A 21,902-nucleotide genomic window follows, 5' to 3' on the forward strand; every position below is an offset into this window, starting at 1 on the left:
CATTTTTCAAAAAAATCTATCGATACTCAAAATCGACAAACCTCGGACAGCAAGCTCGGGTCCCAAGTGCAGTTCCTCTTCAAGAAAACAAAAGCAGGGATACTGTGCTGGTCTAACACGTAAGATTGAAATGCAGAGGCCTTACACCTCTGCTCCTGACTATCCTGCTGATGAAGTACAGCAAGAAAGCAAAGCCAAAGACCTCAGAGCAAGATTTCTGTACCACATCGGGGACTGCTGTGCATCTTGCTTCATGGAAACATGGTTATCCACTGTCATTTCAGATGCAGCACTGCAGTTCAATGGCTTCAGAATTCTCCACAAAGACAGGACAGTTCAGTCATTTAAAAGCAGAGGAAAAAGCTGCCGAATGTTGTAAACTCAGCCAGCACCATCGTGGGCACGAGTCTCCCCAACATCCAGAACACCTTCAAAACGCGATGCCTTAAAAAGTAGCACCCATCATTAAGGACCACCAACACCTAGGAGATGCCCTTTTCTCATTGCTACCATCAAGGAGGTACAGGAGTCAGAAGGCACACACTCTACGTGTCAGGAAAGAGCTTTTTCCCCTCTGCCATCAGATTTCTGAATAGACAATGAACCCATGAACACTACCTCAGTATTTTCCCTTCTCAGTTTGCACTACTTAATTTAATTTTCTTTTTTAAAATATATCATTCTTACTATAATGTGTAGTTTTTTATTATTATATATTGCAACCTACTGCTGCTGTAGAACAACAAATTTCATGACATACGCCAATAATTTTAAACCTGATTCTGATTGTGATGGGCGAGTAGGGAGTTGCAGGACTCAGACCCAACAACTATTATGGACTAGAAGTATCTCTCAAAATCAGGAGTACATGTGAAGAAAAATCCACAGATGATGCTTTAGTATGTACCTATTGCCCCTGTTTTTGGCAGTACTGGTCTTATGTTTGACAGGAGCAGTTGGAGCAACCTAGGTGAGTCACTGTAATGCATTTTCTGGATGCACACTGGAAGCTGCTGTGTGCCAAAGGCAGAGCGAATGTACGTTAGGAGAGCGAACAGCTCAAGTGAGCCGCTTTGTCTGGAAGTCGTTGGGCTTTGTGATTGGCCTTGCACTCATCCATCCAAGTGGAGGATGCTCCAGCACACTCCAAAATTCGGCCTTTTTAATGCGGCAAAGGTTTTGCTGGGTCAGACGCTGTGCCACTCTCTTCAGGATGTCCAGCTTCTGACCTGCTCTACAATGACGACTCCCAGGATGTTGATGATGGGGACATGGTAAATTCTAACTGCACAATTAGCTGCTCCCTGAAAGGTTTAAACTCTTGTCTTCCCAGACATGTCCCACTTGGTGGTGCAATAATATCAGCACCGAATTCCGGAGCGAAGGTTCCCGAGTTCGAATCCAAGTCGGGTTGAGCATCGAGCTAGCAACTTGGCCTCGTAAAAACAACAATAGCTTGCTACGGAAACACTGTCAAAAGATGGTGCCCCGATAACTCCACTGCCGAGTTAAGGGCTATTCTTCTTCTCTTCTCACAGACATAGGCCTCACTGTGGAAACGTCAGCAATGTGAATTGTCATGAATTCACATTGAGAGGGTTTGCAGGTATGTCAACAATTATAACACTTCACTGCCATGGAGAACCTGCTTGTGTACGAGATCAAAATGCATCTCCTTGTTCTGGCCTACGGTGGTAAAAAAACATGATGTCACAGCAATAATCACAGCTCCTGCTCTTTAAAGATATATTAAGTTTTGTAGTTGTATGGGATACTGGTGAGGCCACATCTAGAATACCGTGTAGCAACGTTGGATGTAGTCCGAACAAGATAGTCCAGCTAATTCCTGTATGAGAGACTAGACAGGTTGGGTTTGTACTCTTTGGAATTTAGAAGGATGAAAGGTGAATGTTCAGATATACAAGATCTTAGGGGGGTGGGCTTGACAGTGTTGATGTTGAGGTGTTCTCACCAGAGGGGAAGTCTTGAACAAAGGAATTTAAAATTGAGGCACTTCAAAATTTCTTCTCTCAGTAGGTATTGAATGTCTGTAATTCTCGGTCCTCAAGTGTTGTTTGAGGCCAGACAATAAAATATTAGGTAAAAATTTGTAAGATTGAGCAATCAAGGGTACTGGCATAGAAGAGAAGTTGATGTCAGCATTATCATACTGACTGGTGGGTAGTGTACAGAGACAGAATGACCTACTCCTGCTCCTAATTTGTGTCCAATCCTCTCCATCTGCTGGGCTAGATGGGAAGGCCCAAGGCACAGGGAAAGATTGTGAGTAAAAGGTTTAAAAGTACTTCCATGGTTTCTGTTATACTTTAATCGCATAACTGTCTGATCAGTCTTTTTTATGCCAGTGATTACCTGCAATAAAGACTTTGAATTGTACAAGGCTGACTGGCTCGGCTCAGCTCAGCTCAATTCACACAGCCATTTATTTTGGTAGTTAATGATTTTCTGCCTAACTAAAGATAAGTTGACTGAAATAATAGTGTCGATTTTTCTACAAACTGCAGAAGGTGCAAGTTGAAAATATGGTTGAGATTGATGTTGCATTTCGAGCGTGCTACTTAGTTCTGGAGGGTGACATGCTGACAACGGGAAATTTCTCCTTGAAATAGGTGGGTAAGCTGTTTCACTGTGTTGGCTCAAAGATCACAATTAGAAATATTAAAGCAATTTCCTGACATTTGTTATTGAGAGTCACTTAAACATGTACATGACATGAGCTCAAAGGTACATATAAACTAAAGTTAAAGTTAACATAAAAATCAGTTTAAAAAGAATTTCCTAGCCTAAAATTCAGGAGTTGAACTTTCCAATAGGTCTTTTGGGTACGATGCTGCTTTTCCCCTAGGTTAAGCCAGTTTTCAGCTGCTAATCAATGAGTTTTTTAAGTTGTTTGAAGGAATTGTTAGACCACAGATATTTAAACAGCACTTTTCATCCTTCAGAGGGTTCCATTTCTTTTTCTTTCAATTGTGTTTCTGCTATTGTTGGAGCCTGTGATCTACATTTTGGTGGTGTGTTTTCAGGATGATTGTACAGTCTGGTGCTCTGGGGGCTCAGTGAGGTTTGAGCAATGTGTGTGAGCTGGAGGTCAAGAAGCCTGGAGACAGGGTGCCAACCCATGATCGACTTCATTTCTTGACACCAAGGTGAGAACAAAAAAAGAGAGGGTGTTCAGCACTGCCTACCACCCTCTCACTCACTGTTGCTGGAGGAAGGTGTCTGTGTGTGACAGTCTCCCTCTCCCACTCATCCACCGATCCTGGAGGGAAATCACTGTGTTTGAATGGTCTCCCTCCCTCCCTCTTGCTCGATGCTGCCGGAGACCTGGGCCTCAGGCAAGGTTTGATCGACACAGTTTGTAGTTCATGTTATGATGTGCTCCTGGTTGCTCCTTTTTTGTTTGTTGCTATTTTGATCTGAGCAGTCTGGCTCCGCCTGAAGTTAGTAAATGACACAGAACTAGACTGAAATGAACTGAACTGAATATGCCTGGACTGTTCGATGATTTGCGGTCTGGTGTTTTATATTCTGTGTTTTTCGCTCATTTTTTGCCATTCATGTGATTTGTTCTTTTTCTGCGCGTTGAGTGTTTGCATTTTTCTTTGAACGGGTCTTTGTTTCGTGGCTGTCTGTGGGGAAGACGAATCTCAGGGTTGTTTACTACATCCAGACACATACTTTGATAATAAATGTACTTTAAACCTTTGAATCCAATCCCGCCTGAGAGCTTTGTACTTCTTTTTAGGAGGCCACTATTTTTCAGGGATGATTAAGCCAAAAAGAATACTCTCTCAATGTCAATGTTAACTCTGCAGGTTTACAAGAGCTTGAATTTCTCCTAGGTGTCTCTTACAGTTTTCTTTATCCAACTCCAATCAAAGAGTACGTGCACTGGGTAGTGCACATGTAGTAGTTTAAACTTGAAATCTGCCACTGTTCTGCTCACATTATATATCAAATGCAACATTAGATTAACCTGTGATTTATTAACTTATCCCTTTCTAACACCTCACAGCATTTTCTTTAATTTTATCTAAATAGAAAACATAAAAATCCTCAATTCATCATATTTATTCAAAGAGAAGATCTATGTTATAATACAGAGACTTCTTGAGCAGACAACGAGGCAGGTCTTTGGCTAAACTGAGATTAACGTGTCCTGGATGATGACATTATGTCCGGCATGCTCCTAGTTGTAGTCTTCCATTCAGAACCAGGCTCTCTTCACATCGGTGCACAGTGACTCTCCTTTCACAAATGACAACAGTACTGACAGTGGTGAGGACCCGCAGCCCACCCACTGTGCCTGCTCCACACAACCCACGGCTCACTTGAGATCAAATCTGTTGTTTAGATCAATATGAATGTCTTCGATGTTTGCAATCACTCAAGACACATTATAAACTAATGTTGAAACATTTAAAAAATTAATTTAATGTTTTATGTCTAGAAAGATTCATACATTGAAAAACAAGAAATTGAAACTAAAGTAATTAAAACCAAATTAAAAATAAACTTTCCTCAACTTTCTCTCAGCAGCCTATTTCTCCCATTGACATTCGGTGAGTTCAATGTACACATGCCAGATTAACCTGGTGTGGTGGGAAAATTTATAGAAGCTTGTGTTGCCTATTGGAGAGCACAGGAGTTCCAGGAGTCACAGAGTGGCACAGCATATACAGAGACCCTTTGGCCCTCCTCATCCATTCCAACCATGATGCCTATCTGGCTAATCCCATTTGCTCACATTAGATCTCTATCCTTTTCCTACTGCCTTATCCAAGTTCCTGTCCAAATGCTTTTTAAATGTTGTGATTGGATCTGCCTCCACCACTTCCTCTGGCAGCTCCTTCCTATAACCACGGCTCTCTGAGTAAGAATCTGCCTCTCAGGTCTCCTTTAAATTTTCCCCTCATCTTAAACCTTTGCCTTCTAGTCCCCTGCCTCAGAGAAAAGACTGATGATCCACCCTGTCTATGAACCCCTCTTATATCCCAATGCAACATTTTCATAAGTCTCATCTGCTCTCTCTTTCTAATACTACCACATCCTTTGTGTAGTGTGGTGACCAGACTGTACGTGATACTCCAAGTGCAACCTGGCCAATGATTTATACAGCTGTAACATGACAACCCAACTCATAATCAATGCCTTGGCCTCTGAACGCAAGTATGTAAAATGCCTTTTTCATTACCCTATCCACCTCCATCGTGATTTTCAGGATACTATGAACATGTACCACAAGATGCCTCCTATATGTTCACACTGTTGAGGTCCCTGCCATTTACTCTGTTAGTTAGTATATGATATCCCAAAGTGCATAACCTAGTTCCCAAAATACATTGGACTGGCACAACTTACAGGAGCAAAGACCATGCTGAAGCCTTCACTTGGGAAGTTATCCACGGATCTGTTGTGGGTCTTAGCTTTGAGGGCCAGTTGCAAAGGAAGATAGATAAAAAGAACAGCCTTTTATCGAATCCCTGAAATATTTTACAGCTAATGCAAAGTTATTATCAATACTTATAATGCGAAACAGAAGAAACAGAAGCAGGAGGTGGCCATGCAGTCCATCCAGACCAGTCCATGCAGGCCTACAGAAAGATGGGGATGACCCCCTATCTCTGGTCAACAGACATATTTTCCACTTGGCTTAAGTCAGTCTCCACCCCCCCCCCCCACCCCCTGTCTCAGACTGTGTATCACTCTGTCGATAGTTAAAGGTGTCTCATCTTTGCATGAGGGTGAGGGCTAGGTAGCTGGTTTAATTTTGAATATTCTTTTATACACTAGCAATGCAGGCATTGATTATCTATCCTTAATTGTTCCCAAGCAAACAAGTCATAGTGACTGGTGGATAAGGTGGATGATCTTGTTGCAATATTACAGATTGTCAGGTTTGATGTTGTGGCCATCACTGAATCGTGGCTGAAGGATGGTTGTAGTTGGGGACTGAATGTCCAATGTTACATATTCTTTTGCAGGCAGAGGGGGTGGCGTGGCTCTGCTGGTAAAGAATGGCATCAAATCAGTAGAAAGATGTGACATAGGATCAGAAGATGTTGATTCCTTGTGAGTTGAGTTTAAAAAACTGCATGTGTAAAAGGACCCTGATGGCAGTTATATACATGCCTCCCAACAGTAGCTGGGATGTAGACCACAGATTATAACAGGAAATAGAAAAGGCTTATAAAAAGGGCATTGTTATGATAGTCATGGGAGAGTTCAACATACAGGTCAATTGGGGAAATCAGGTTGGTAATGGATCTCAAGACAGTGAGTTTGTTGAATGCCTACGAGATGACTTTTTAGAGCAGTTTGTCGTTGAGCCTACTAGGGGATCAGCGATACTGGATTGGGTGTTATGTAGTGAACCGGAGGTGATTAGGGAGCTTAAGGTAAAAGAACCCTTAGGAACCAGTGATCATAATATGATTGAGTTCAACTTGAAATTTGATAGGGAGAAAGTAAAGTCTGACGTAGCAATATTTCAGTGCAGTAAAGGAAATTACAGGGGTGTTAGCCAAAGTAAATTGGAAGGAATTACTGGCAGGGATGACAGCAAAGCAGCAATGGTCTGTGTTTCTGGGGAAAATGAGGAAGGTGCAGGATAGATGTATTCCAAAAACAAAGAAATACTCAAATGGCAAAATAGTACAAACATGGCTAACAAGGGAAATCAAAGCATAATGTAAAAGAGAAGGCATACAACAAAGCAAAACTTAGTCAGAGGACAGAGGTTTGGGAAGCATTTAAAACCCTACATAGAGCAACTAAAGAATCATCAGGAAGGAAAAGATGAAATTTGAAAGCAAATTTCAAAATGGAAAGTAAAAGCCTTTTCAAGTATGTAAAAACTAAAAGAAAGATGAGAGTGGATATAGGACTGCTAGAAAATAAGGCCAGAGAAATAATAATGGCAGACAAGGAGATGGCAGATGAACTAAATGAGTGTTTTGCATCAGTCTTCACTGTTGAAGACACAAGCAGTATGCCAGGTGTTAAAGGGTGTGAGGGAAAAGAAGTGGGTGCAGTTACTATCACAAGGGAGAAGGTGCTCAAAAAGCTAAAAGACCTAAGGGTACATAAGTCACCCAGATAAGATAAACTACATCCTAGAGTTCTGAAAGAGGTAGCGGTAGAGAATGTGGTGGCATTGGAAATAATCTTTCAAAAATCATTGAACTCTGGCATGTTACCTGACGACTGAAAAATTGCAAATGTCACTCCACTCTTTAAGGAACAGGAAGGCAGCAGAAAGGAAATTATATACCGGTTAGCCTGACCTCAGTGGTTGGGAAGATGTTGGGAGTCAATTGTTAAGGATGAGGTTGTGGAGTACTTGGTGACACAGGACAAGATAGGACAAAGTCAGCATGGTTTCCTTAGGGGAAAATCTTGCCTGCTGAACCTGTTGGAATTCTTTGAGGAGATTACATGTAGGATAGATAAAGAGGGATGTAGCGGGTATTGTATATTTGAACTTCCAGAAGATCTTTGATGAGGTGTCACACATGAGGCTGCTTACCAAGCTAAAAGGGCATATGGTATTACAGGAAAGTTACTGGCATGTTTAGACTGGCTGGTTGGTAGGAGGCAGTGAGTGGAAATAAAAGATCCTTTTCTAGTTGGCTGTCAGTGACCAGTGGTGTTCCGCAGGGTTGGTGTTGGAGTTTTCTTTACCTTCTTTAATTTTTTTATTCTCTTGCTTTAGTCAGTTTTCAGGATATAAACTTAACTTTCATAAGAATGAACTTCTCCTTTGAATAATTTGGTATTAGTTAATACTAACCCTCCTTTAAAATTGTAAGAAATCATTTTACTTTTTTGGGTGTAACAATCACTAGGAATTATAAATTCCTTTTTAAAGAAAATTTTTTTACACTTCTGAATTATGTTAAGAAGGTACTATTAAGTTGGTCACCCCTCTCTTTATCGCTGATTGGCTGAATCAATTCTATTAAAATGAATATTTTGCCTAAATTTTTATATTTATTTCAGGCCATACCTGTTTTTATTCCTAAACCCTTTTTTGATTCTTTGGTTTCTATTATATCTTTATATATGGAATAATAAAATTTCTCGACTAAATAAAGTTCATCTTCAAAAAGCTAAAAAGAATGGAGGTTTAGCCTTATCCAATTTTAGGTTTTGTTACTGGGCAGTCAATATACAGAATCTTATGTTTTGGTTACAGCTAGCCCCCAAGTTACAAACATCTGATTTACGAACAACTCGTATTTACGAACCGAGGAAGGAGAACGCTGTCCGCCATTTTGTCTGATCGCGACGCCTTCCACCATTTTAAGTCATTGCTGTTGACACTGTGTTGAGTGTGTAACTTTGCATTTAGTTTAAATTTTTCTTAGCAAGATTCACCCGACCACCCATTCCCCAGTGAGATCAGCACCGGGCTCGAGAACGGAGGTTCCCGAGTTCGATCCAGTGACAGACTGCTCCCAAGCATGCCGGGTTGATGTCGAGTTTGCAAGTCATAAAAAAAAACATACACCTCCAGTTTAAATTCCCACACAGAATATTGAAGAGGATCAAATACCCAAACCCAGCACAGCCTCCATTTGTCCCATTTAACCTCTCTCAGTGCGGTGGTCTTAGGACCTGGGGAATTGAGTGCGATGGTCCTTGGGACCCAGCGGACGTCGGGACCCGCTGCCCACAGTGTTTCTGTTCCGTTGACGGGAAGCGATCACGATTGAAAATAAAGTAGAAATAATAAAGCGTTTAGAAAGAGGTGAAACATCGGTCATTGGAAAAGTATTAGGCTACAGTTAGTCAACGATCGGAACAATTTTAAAGGATAAAGGATAAAGTGAGAATAATGGAGCATGTGAAAGGCCCTGTCCCGATGAAAGCTACAATTATTACTAAGCAACACAGTGGTTAAATTATTGGAATACATATGTTTCTTAAGTGTTTTATATGCATAGAAAGGTAAAATATATACTATGTATATACTAAGACAAACATTTGACTAACTGATGTTAAATAATACCGGATGTACTTGTTCTGACTTACGTACAAATCTGACTTAAAGACGAATTTAGGAACGGAACTCGTTCGTAACCTGGGGACTGCCTGTATATTATATTAATCGAGAGGACTGTCCAGTCTAGAAGCTAAATCTGTTAATAAATTTACTATAATTTCTCTTCTCGGATCCTCAATTCCTTTATTTTTAAGTAATTTAACTGATAATCTTGTAGTTGAACAGACTTTGAGGATTTGGGTACAATTTAGAAAATATTTTGGTTTATTGAGTTTTTCACTTTCCAGTCCCATTTTTTCCAACTTTTTTTTTTAAACCTTTTATGTCTGATGTAGTTTTTAAAGAGTGGAATAGATTGGGTATTAAATCTTTTCATGATTTGTTTGGTGGAGATAGTCTCTCTTCATTTGAACAACTATTGAGTATAGTATAGTCTATCGAGAACTCACTTTTTTCGATATTTACAAATTAGAGACTTTTTACGTTCTCAAGTACATACATTTCCTAAAAGTCCAGATAAAAAATTACTTGATATAATTTTTAATTTGAAACCCTTCAATAATGCAACTATACCTAATATTTATGGTATGTTGTTGGGAATGAGAAATATTCCTTTAGATAAAATTAAACATCTTTGGGAACAAGCTTTACAGATTTCAATTTCTGAGGACACTTGGAATGAAATTTTTAAATTGGTTAATACTCATCATTATGTGCCTGTCATTCCCTTCTACAATTTAAAGTGGTTTATAGAGCCCATATGTCTAAGGATAAGCTGTCCCGTTTTTATTCAGATATATCTCCCTGTTGTGATAGATGTAATTGTGCTGCCCTTAAGGCATTTATTTAGCTTTAGTAATTTTCAAATATTTCAAACATTTTCAGTGCTTTTTAAAGTAAATTTAAAACCTAACCCTTGGACTGCCTTACTTGGAAGAAATGATATTATTTTGGAGACACATTATTTGCATATTTTGGCCTTTATTTCTCTTATAGTCAGGAGGGCATTGTTGCTCATAATGTTAATGCTGATTCTGTTAAAAGAAATGACGGTTGATGAGGTTTATTTTCTTGTGCTATTGAAAGCTTTGCTGGAAAGTTTGTGTTGAAATGTATTTAAAGTTGTTAATGGCGTAGGTAGCTTCTGACTGTATATTGTACTTTAATGAGACTAATGTAATATAGTTTGTTGTAGTTTTACTTTTACAAGTATTTATGATGTAAATGTGATGCCAAGAAGGAAACAGATACTGTATATATTTTGTATTGTTTTATCAAGTTTTCACCATACGTTAATGTGGCAGGGTGAACAGTAAACGGTCAATCTCACTGCAATCCCGTCCTCATTGACTTCCGTTTAACTTGGTGTTAGAGTTTCAACACACTGCACGAGAACACTACAGTAATAATGGAGAAGCTTCACTAATCCATATGTTTTGGACTTGTCCAAGTCTTGAAAAATATTGGAAGGAAATATTTCAAACATTTTCAGTGCTTTTTAAAGTAAATTTAAAACCTAACCCTTGGACTGCCTTACTTGGAAGAAATGATATTATTTTGGAGACACATTATTTGCATATTTTGGCCTTTATTTCTCTCATAGTCAGGAGGGCATTGTTGCTCATACTCATTGGTTACATGACGCCATGTCATGCTTAATTTTAAAGAAGATTCGATGTTCAATTTCTGAACCTAGACAAGACCTTTTAACATTGTGGGGACGTTTTTTGAATTACTTTCAAAATCTTTGATTTGCTATTAAGCACAGATGTTGGCTAATAATATGTTTTACTATATGTTAAAGAATGTTTCCTTTTCTTTTTTCAACCAAACAGCTGTTTTTTTTCTGGTAGTGGGTTTAGGCTTTTTGTATAATAAAATTATTTCTTTTCAATTTTATGCTTAAATTTAATTTATATGGATATGGGGTAATTACACTTTATCAGTGATTCCAATACATTGTAATCGATATATATCTTACTGTACCCTGTATTTTTATGTAAGAAATTAATAAAAATATTGAAAAAGAATCATTGGATTTTGGATTGGTGTCAGGACTGGAAATTAGCAAATGTTACTCCATTCTTTAAGGAGGAAAGCAGCAGAAAGGAAATTATAAACCAGTTAGCCTGACCTCAGTGGTTGACAAACCTGTAGGAATTCATTGAGGAGATATCAAGTAGGATAGATAAATGGAATGCATTGAATGTTGTATATTTGGACTTGAAGAAGACCTTTGACAAGGTGTTACACATGTGGCTGCTTGCCAAGTTAAGAGCCCATGGTATTACAGGAAAGTTACTGACATGGTTTTGAGCATTGGCTGATTGCAAGGAAGCAATGAGTAGAAATCAAAGGGTCCTTTTCTGATTGGCTGCCAGTGACAAATGGTGTTCCACAGGGGTCGGTGTTGGGATCGCTTCTTTTTATGCTGTATATCAATGATTTAGATAATGAAATAGATTACTTTGTTGCCAAGTTTGCAGATGATATGAAGATTGGTGGAGGGGCAGGTTGTTTTGAGGAAGCAGGTAGGCTGAGAAGGACTTAGACAGATTAGGGGAATGGGCAAGAAAGTGGCAAATGAAATACAATGTTGGAAAATGTATAGTCATGCACCTTGGTAGAAGAAATAAATGTGCAGACTATTTTATAGACTGGGATAAAATCCAAAAATCTGAGATGCAAAGAGTCTTCAAAGTTCTTGTGCAGAACACCCTAAGGGTTAACTTGCAGATTCACTCAGAGGTGAAGAAGACAAATGCAATGACGTTTGTTTCAACAGGTCTATATGAACAGGGATGTGCTTTATAAGGCACTGGTGAGTCCTCACTTTGAGCATTATGAACAGTTTTGGGCTCCTCGTCTAAGAAAAGATCTGCTAGCATTGTAGAGGTTCCACAGAGGTTCACAATGATGATTCCAGGAATGAAAGGGTTATCATATGAGGGACATTTTATAGCTCTGGGTCTGTACTCACTAGAATTTAGAAGGATAAGGGTGATCACATTGCAACCGTTTGAATGTTGAAAGGCCTAGACCAGAGTAGATGTGGAAAGGATGTTTCCCACAGTGGGGGAGTCTAGGACAAGAGGGCAAAACCTAAGGATAGAGGTGCGCCCATGTAAAATAGAGGTGTGGAGAAATTTCTTTAGCCGCAGGTCTTCTATTACCACAGGCAGCTCTGGAGGCCAAGTCATTTAGTGTATTTAAGGCAAGCTTGATAGATTCTTGATTGGACACAGCATCAAAGGTTATGGGGAGCTAGTTAGGAAGTGGGGCTGAGGAGGGAAAAAAAGGATCAGACACGATTGAATGTCAAAGCAGACTCGATGGGGCAAATGTCTTAATTCTACTCCTATGTCTTATGAAATCATATACAAGCCAGACTAGGTAAGGATAGCAGATTTCTTCCCTGAAAGACATTATTGAATCAGATAGGTTCTCAGAATAATTGTGTTACTATTACAAGGACTAGAAAATTGCAGATTTATTTAATTACTTGAATTTAAATTTCCAACTTCCATAGACATGTCCCTGGATCACTGGTCCACTCAGGATGCTCGTCAGGTAGCTAAGTTACTACACAGCATGCCTTTAATGCAATACAAGCCGGTTTGACAATCTATTGAGTATTTTAATGTACAAAATCTATCATCCTCATTGTTAGACGTATCTAATAACTGAGCATTTGGGGCAGAGGATTCCACTGAGTAGGTAGGGTACATGACTGTCAAACTATGCAGCGCCCACCCCTTCAAATAGTGGCTTAAAAGTAAATCCATCGTTCCTCATTAAGAGGTGTGGTTTGAGGAATAAAGGTTCTTTGGATAATGTTCCTACTCTTCTTCAAAATAGTTCCTTTGGGTCTTTTACATAGAAAAATTTGAAAGACTGTAATTTGAAATAAAATAACACAGATAAAAAGACATTGTAATGTTAAAAACATGGAATAGTTCATCTGTAGCTCTCAATATGATTGTTTTAGAAGTACAAGTTTTTACATGGCAATTGCAGCATTGTTTGAACATCAATGGAATAATGTTGGTATGGTTCGCAAGAGATAATATTGTACTTGAAAGTACTCTGTAGCCAATTCACTCACCATTCAATAACTGTGTGCAGGCCAAAAGAATTCCTGAAAATTCACTCTGATGTTTTTTGTACAACAACCTCAAAGCCTGGAGAAGTGAAGCAACAACAGAGACAAGGTTTACATAAAACTCACCATTCAACTTGTTTATGCTGCATGAGGAGCTGCTGGATTTCTTCTCTACACTTCTGCTGGTGTTCTGGGTGTTGGGCCAAACAGTACAGGAGCCAAGAAATTCCACTTGCTGTTGTGTCATGGCCTTCAAACATAAAAGTGTCAACTTCGGCTCGGATTTCTTCATCAGATAGTCCCTTTCCATCTTCATCCTACAACATATTAATGGAGCCTTAAATGACCCTCAGGCTTGTTTGCAATTAGGATTTTCAAATGACATGGAACAAAAAAAAAAACACTGATAAATGCTCTTAAGCAGTAGTTATAATTATGCTTTACTTGAATAGGCAACATACAGCAGTTTGGAACTTTACCAAGGAAATAAGAATTTGTTTGAATTTTTCTGTAGAGGAACAGTGATGTAAAGAAACTACTCTTTAGTAGCGAACACAGTAGCAGTGAAATCTTACACCTGAAATCCAAAGAAAAATACATACTCAAGTTTTTTAAATTTATCATTTGTATTTCCTAATTGACCTTTCCCAATCTGTGCTTGAGCTTTATCCTTAAGAGTAGGTACACTATAACAGGAATAACAGGATAGGCTTTTGTAGAACATAGAAATCTACAGCACATTACAGGCCCATCAGCCCACAATGTTGTGCCAACCATGTAACCTACTCTAGGAACTGCCTAGAATTTCCCTAGCACATAGCCCTCTATTTTTCTAAGCTCCATGTACCCTACTGAATTCTCTTCCACTACCGCCACCGGCATGCATTCCATGCACCCACCATTCTCTATATGAAAAACTTTGCCCTGACATCTCCTCAGTACCTATTTCCAAGCATCTTAAAATGATGCCCCCTTGTGTTAACCATTTTAGCCCTGGGAAAAAGCCTCTGGCTAGACACACGATCAATGCCCCTCATCATCTGATACACCTCTATCAGGTCACCTCTTGTCCTCCATCACTCCAAGGAGAAAAAGCCAAATTCACTTAACCTATTCTCATAAGGTATGCCTCCAATCCAGGCAACATCCTTGGAAATTTCCTCTGCACTCTCTCTATAGTATCTACATCCTTCCTATAGTGAGGTGACCAGAACTGAACACAGTACTCCAAGCAGGGTCTGACCAAGGTCTTATATAGCTGTAACATTACCTCATGGCTCTTGAACTCAATCCCATGGTCGATGAATTCCAACACACCATATACCTTCTTAACGACACTGTCAACCTGAGAAGCAGTTTTGAGTGTCCTATGGACACGGGCCCCAAGATCTCTCTGATCCTCCACACCGCCAAGAGTCTTATCATTAATATTATATTCTGTCTTCAAATTTGACCTACCAAAATGAACCACCTCACACTTACCTGTGTTGAACTCCATCTCCACTTCTCAGCCCAGTTCTGTATCCTATCGATGCTCCGCTGCAACCTCTGACAAACCTCTGGACAACCCACAACACCCCCAACCTTTGAGTCATCAGCAAACTTACTAACCCACTCTTCTTCATCCAGGTCATTTATAAAAAATCACAAAGAGGAGGGGTCCCAGAACAGATCCCTGCAGAACACTACTGGTCACTGATCTCCACGCAGAATACAAACCATCTGCAACCACGCTTTGCCTTCTGTGGTCAAGCCAATTCTGGATCCATAAAGCAAGGTCTCCTTGGATCCCATGCCTCCTGACTTTCTGAAGGAGCTTTGCATGGGGAACCTTATATAATGTCTTACTGAATTGCATATACACTACATTCACTGTTCTACCTTCATCAATGTGTTTTGTTACATCTTCAAAGAATTCAATCATGCTCATAAGGCATGACCTGCCCTTGACAAAGCCACATTGACTATCGCTAATCAGATTATGTCTCTCCAAATGCTCATAAATCCTGCCTCTCAGGATTCTCTCCAACAAATTGCCCACCAATGAAGTCAGACTCACTGGTATATAATTTCTTGTGCTATCTCTACTCCCTTTCTTGAACAAGGGAACAACATTTGCAACCCTCCAATCCTCCAGTACTTCTCCTATCCCTACTGATGACACAAAGATCATCGCCAGAGGCCCAGCAATCTCCTGCCTCGCCTCCTACAGTAGCCTAGGTTATATCTCGTACAGCCGGTGACTTATCCAACTTGATGCTTTCCAAGAGCTCCAGCATATCCTCCTTCATAACGTCTGCATGTACAATTGTTTCAGTCCACTGTAAGTCATCCCCACAATTGCCAATGTCTCTATCCCTGGTGAATACTGAAGCAAAGTATTCATTAAATACCTCCGCTTCCTCCTCCGACTCTATGCACACGTTTCCACTATCGCACTCGATTAGTTGTATTCTCTAACGGCTCATCCTCTTGGTCTTCACATACTTGTAGAATGTCTTGGGGTTTTCCATAATCCTGCTCACTAAGGTGTTCTCATGGCCTCTAACAGTATTTCCTTGAAACTTTTGTAAGCTTTTCTTTTCTTCTTTACTAGATTTTCTACATCCTTTGTACACCATTGATCTTTAACCCTATCATCCTTTCCCTGCCTCAATGGAACATACCTATGCAGAACTCCATGCAAATGTTTCCTGAATAATTGCCACATTTCTGCAGAACATTTCCCTGAGAACATCTGCTCCCAATTTATGTTCCCAAGTTCCTGCCTAATAGCATCATATTTCCCCCTACCCCAATTAAATGTTTTTGCAAATTGAATGGCAGGGCAGGCTTGAGAAGCCAAGTGGCCCAATCCTACTCCAATCTTTTAGGCTGATAGGTAGCACAGATACTTCAAGACAGATTTGCATATGTGCACAAGCTGTCTTTGGTATTTGTACTACTCTTTAAGCTTTAGAATGCCTCTCCAAGAGCTGGCAGAATAGCAGTGCTATGGAATATACACTTAACCATAGCTCTGGCACACGAGGAAGGACTAGAGCAGGATGGAAACTGAAGGAAGCCGTCAGAAAGTTTTGAAGAAAGCAACAGGTTCACTGGCTGCTCAGTTCATCTTGGAGCCCTTTATGTTGCAATGGGTGTTTTTTAAAGAGGAACAGCTGACTGGCAAAGCACTTATATTTGCATGACTGTATAATTTAAAAGCTACTAATGCACATTTCCCTGTGTTTAAATTTTATGACTAGAGTACAGACAGACCTGCAAATGCCTAAGAGCAGAATCCAGCTTCTGTGAATCTATGGGTTTTGTTTATTTTTCTCCTCAGTTGAATGTGAAACGAGTGTCAGTGACTTGCCGGATACACATAACTGTGCCCTTTGGATTAACAAGTTCTAAACTTATCCCACCAAAATGACCTGCTAGGAAGTTAGTTACCATGCAGTCTTTGACACCACCCAATAGCAAGGATATAAAACTAAGACAATGGTAAGTACGGTTTGATTCAAAATTAAGAGAGAGAAATAGTTGCAGTGACAAACAGAAAATTGCTTTGTTTGTCCATTGCTGAAAAGCATTTGGGTGGCCTGATGAAAGCAAAAAAGGGATTATATTTGAATAAATGCTGAGCAGGCAGTGTCATGATGCTAAGGGGATTTAAAATAATCCAAAAAAAAATTTAAAAAGGTGATTAAGAAAATGTTACTCAGACCATAGGAGCAGAATTAGGCCGTTTGACCCATCGATTCTGCTCTGCCATTCAATCATGGCTGATAATTTTTTTCCCTCCTCAGCCCCACTCCTCAGCCTTCTCCCTGTAACATTTGATGCTGTGGCCAATTAAGAACCTATCAGGCTTTCCCTTAAAATATACCTGGCCTCCACAGCTGCCTCTGGTAATAAATTCCACAATTTCACCACCCTCTGGTTAAAGAAATTTCTCCACATCTCTGTTTTAAATGGATGCCCCTCTATCCTGAGGCTGTGCCCTCTTTTCCTAAACTTCCCCAGCAGGGAAAACATACTTTCCACACCTATTCTGTCTAGGCCTTTCAACATTCGAAAGGATCCAATGAGATCACTCCCATCCTTCTAAATTCCAACGAGTACAGACGCAGAGCTATCAAAAATTCCTCGTATGATAACCCTTTCATTCCTGGAATCATCCTTCTGAATCTCCTCTGAAACCTCTTTAATGACAGCACATCTTTTCTTAGATGAAGGGTCCAAACTGTTCACAATACACAAGGTGAAGCCTCACCAGTGCCTTATAAAGCCTCAGCATCACATCCTTGCTCTGGTTTTCTAGACCTCTTGAAATGAATGCTAGCATTACATTTACCTTCCTCACCACCAATTCTACCTGCAAGTTAAACTTTAGGGTGTTCTACACAAGGACTCCCAAGCCCCTTCGAATTTCAGATTTTTGGATTTTTCTCCCCATTTGGAAAACAGTCTGCACAATTATTTCTTCAACATTGTATTTCATTTGCCACTTTCTTGCCCATGTTCCTAATCTGTCTAAGTTCGTCTGCAGCCTTCCTGTTTCTTCAACACTACCTGCCCCTCCACCAATCTCCATATCATCTGCAAACCTGGAAACAAAGCCATCTATTCCATCACTTAAATTTGATATTTAGCATAAAAAGCAGTCCCTACACCAACCCTGCGGAACACCACTAGTCACTGGCAGCCAACCAGAAAAGGATCTTTTCTGCCTCCACTCAATGCCTCCTACCAACCAACCAATGTTCTAAACATGCCAGTAACTTTCCTGTAATACCATGCCCCTTTAACTTGGTAAGCAGCCTCATGTATGGCACCTCATCAAAGATCTTCTGAAAGTTTAAATATACAAAATCCACGGCATCCTCTTTATCTTTCCTACATGTAATCTCCTCAAAGAATTCAAACAGGTTCATCAGGCAAGATTTTCCCTTAAGGAAACCATGCTGACTTTGTCCTATCTTGTCCTGTGTCAGCAAGTACTCCATAACCTCATCCTTAACAATTGAGCCCAACACCTTCCCAAACACTGAGGTCAGGCTAACCGGTATATAATTTCCTTTCTGCTGCCTTCCTGTTCCTTAAAGAGTGAAGTGACATTTGCAATTTTTCAGTCGTCAGGTAACATGCCAGAGTTCAATGATTTTTGAAAGATTATTTCCAATGCCACTACATTCTCTACCGCTACTTCTTTCAGAACTCTAGGGTGTAATTCATCTTGTCCGGGTGACTTATGTACCCTTAGGTCCTTCAGCTTTTTGAATACCTTCCTTGTTGTAATAGTAACTGCACTCACTTCTCTTCCCTCACACCCTTCAACACCTGGCATACTGCTTGTGTCTTCCACAGTGAAGACTGATGTAAAATACTCATTTAGTTCATCTGCCATCTCCTTGTCTGCATTATTATTTCTCTGGCCTCATTTTCTAGTGGTTCTTATCTACTCTCATCTCTCTTTTATTTTTTATACACTTGAGGAAAGCTTTTACTAACCACTTTGATATTGTTTGCTAGCTTGATTTTATATTTCATCTTTTCCCTCCTAATGATTCTTTTAGATACTCTGTCATTTTTTTAAAAGCTTGACAATCTTCTGTCCTTTCACTAATTTTTGTATGCCTTCTCTTTTGCTTTTACATTAGCTTTGACTTTCCTTATCATCCATGGTTGTACTATTTTGCCATTTGAGTATTTCTTTGTTTTTGGAATACATCTATCCTGCATTTTCGTCATTTTTCCCAGAAACTCACACCACTTCTGCCCTGCCGTCATCCCTGCCAACATCACCATCCAATTTACTTTGGCCAACTCCTCTCTCATATCACTGTAATTTCCCTTACTCCACTGAAATACTGCTATGTCAGACTTTACTTTCTCCCTATCAAATTTCAAGTTGAACTCAGTCATATTGTAATCAATGCCTCCTAAGGGTTCTTTCACCTTAATCTCCCTAATCACCTTCTGTTCATTACATAACACCCAAACTAGTATAGCTGATCCCCTAGTAAGCTCATTGACAAACTGCTCCAAAAAGCCATCCTGTAGGCATTTAAGAAACCCATTCTCTTGAGATCCATTACCAACCTGATTTTCTCAATTTACCTGCTTGTTGAACTCTCCCATGACTATCATAACTTTGCCAGTTTGACATGTCTTTTCTACTTCCCATTATAATCTGTGGTCCACATCCCAGCTACTAGTACTGGTAGTGATTAGAATGTGAAATTCTCCATCACACATTATTGTCGACTAAGTATTTTTAAAGGGGAATTAGATGGTGCCTAGAAATACAAGGAGAATCAAGACAGCAGAATTCAACCTACAGTACATGTGAAGGCAATCACGGGGCAGACTTGAATACCAAATGCTCCACTGTGATGCCCTGATATTTTATGGTTTATATTTTAATAAGTCAACTTGAAATTTTGAGACAGAAGTGTGTTGGATGACTATCAAGCATTTTTTTCTCTTGCAGCCAAGCTTGCCAAACCTGGATCTGAATCTCAGTGGATATGTGCTAACATGTGCAAAGCTTTTAATTTAACAGCACATTCCTCCATTCTTTAATGCAACATCTTCATCTGCATAGATTACAGGGGAGGAGAGATACAAATACTGTATCCCATTTATTTGCCAGGCAAAACACAAACATGTCAATCATTTAAGCAGACAAACTGAATGTGTCTGAGATAATTGTGTCAATGCAGACTTACTATAGGACTCTCCTATCCAATAGGATTGTTATATGAACTCACTAATACAGAGAGAACAAGATATCTGTGCTTAAAGATAGCTAAGTGATAGAGCTTACTCTACCCTTTTTTTCCACAATTTTCCCCCCAGGAATAAAAATACCAGTGCACTGCATCCTGATTTTGTGAAATAGACAGCCATTCCCTATTTAAAAGTCAGGAATAAATCTAATGTGATTCATTTCTAAATATGTTGAAACTTCAGAAAATACTTTTAAAATATTAAAAGGCAGACTCATTATGGAAATCTAGTGGGAAATTAAAATAGTTAAGAAATCTTATTGTTGCTGAAGAAAATTGAATTAAATCTGTTAATTCAGTTTGTTCAAAATCCAGGCCACTGAAATAAAAAGGAAGATTGACGCATTAAACATTTATTGATTAGGACCTTAAATATTACTGGCAGCTAACAGGGTGTGTAAAGGTTACAAATAAAAGAAGCCCATTTTTACTCCTTCATAAAATACTGAGGAGTCAGTGATTCAAATGGCTGATTATTTCAAATACTGTGAATGGATGTCTTGGTCAAGCCAGGTGTAAGTTTATTGTCAACATCGTACAAGAGCAAAAGGCAGTCAACAGCCTCAGACCCTCAGTGGAGGACGAAGTCTCATCTTAACCATTACTCTTTTCATTGTATCACAATGAACTTGGGAATCTTTCCATCATGGTTCTTGAGTATCTGTTCTGAGAATGTTGAACTCACTTGCGTAGCTGATATATGCTTATCACGCAGCAGGACCTTGATATCATTAACAGTATTCCTGATCTATGCTTTGCCATTGGGATTACAGCTATAAGAAAAGTCTGAAACCACAGTAGATATCACTGCAAAAGTTACTTACACAGCAGAAAACATAGCTTAACTAGAACTATTAGCTGTTACTATATGCAGACACTTACCCTCGCACAAAGCAGAATATCCAAGAAGTCCAAATACCTCTTGTCCTTGATTTTTTCCAATTCTTTCTCATCTTTCAATGTCTCTTTTCTCTGCCGTATTACTTCCTCTATTGGATAGAAACGTCATTAGGACAATGCACACACAATTATCATTATAACTAAGATGATTGTACTCATGCAGGGAGGCAATAAGGCTGAGCAGAAATGTTTCTATGTTTGCATCTTTGTGCTCTTTCTAAATATTTTTTTAAAGTTTGGATAAATTTGTGTCATCAGTGTTGTTGAGAAACAAGCACTTGATGTTTATACATTGTTAAAAATTCAGAATTGGAAATGTATTCTCAAGATAATAGGAAAACCATTTAGGGTTGAGAAAGAGGACAAATTATATGCCAGTTTAAGATTAGATTCATAGATTTTTGGGAACAAGAAATTGAAACAAGAGGAGGAGCTTAGGAGAATCAATGGCACCTAATGGTGACTCCTTTGCTTGCATCTTCAGAAACAACCCTACTTCTATCTTTAATATCTCTATTTTTCCCTTTCAAGGTTCTTTTGAAGACTCTGACCTGGAGTTACATGCTCACTATGGTTCTTTGTGGGAACGGGACCTGCTCTCGGGGTTTCATGACTGGCCGTTTCTCGGCACGCCAACAGCATGGCCTAATAGCTTCACTCGCTTTCGAGATTTCATGACTCTGGAGACAGGGGTATCGGAGGTCGGTACCTGGGCAGGAGATTGGTGTGTGGTGGGAGTCGGAAGATCTAAGGCCATGTGCCTGGACACCTGAGATCTTTGGGCATAGAGTTCGGAAAAAGTGATGCAATGGACTTTTAACATCATAAACCGGCAAGTTGTTTGTTATGTCTCCCCTCTTGCTGTGAAACAGACATCTCTTTCTACCTTATTAGGAGAGGGAGAGCTTGTGGTATGTCAAATACTGGGTGAACGAGTAGTCTTTGGAGTACTGCAAGTCTGTATCTTTCCTGCACACTTGAGTGTTTGGTAGTGGGTGCCGATGATTTTATTTGCTAGCAGGGGGAGGGGGGATCATTGCTTTCTGCTGCTTACACATGGGAGGGAGGGGAGATGGGGGGGGGGGACTTTGGA

General features: G+C 39.6%; 1 protein-coding gene across 2 annotated transcripts in view; it reads right to left on the bottom strand.

The window, feature by feature from the left end:
• The window catches only part of cyp4t8 (cytochrome P450, family 4, subfamily T, polypeptide 8), a 70,364-nt gene that overhangs the window by 14,984 nt on the left and 33,478 nt on the right, over nucleotides 1-21,902 (bottom strand). For both annotated transcript variants that reach the window (XM_073063108.1, XM_073063109.1), the window contains exons 7-8: nucleotides 20,792-20,898; nucleotides 13,257-13,447 (exon numbers count right to left, since the gene is read on the bottom strand). In XM_073063108.1, coding sequence (XP_072919209.1) covers nucleotides 13,257-13,447; nucleotides 20,792-20,898 — 298 coding nt within the window. The remainder of the gene's footprint in view (nucleotides 1-13,256; nucleotides 13,448-20,791; nucleotides 20,899-21,902) is intronic.

This window comes from Hemitrygon akajei, chromosome 12 (genome assembly GCF_048418815.1).
Source record: "Hemitrygon akajei chromosome 12, sHemAka1.3, whole genome shotgun sequence".
Lineage (NCBI taxonomy): Eukaryota > Metazoa > Chordata > Chondrichthyes > Myliobatiformes > Dasyatidae > Hemitrygon > Hemitrygon akajei.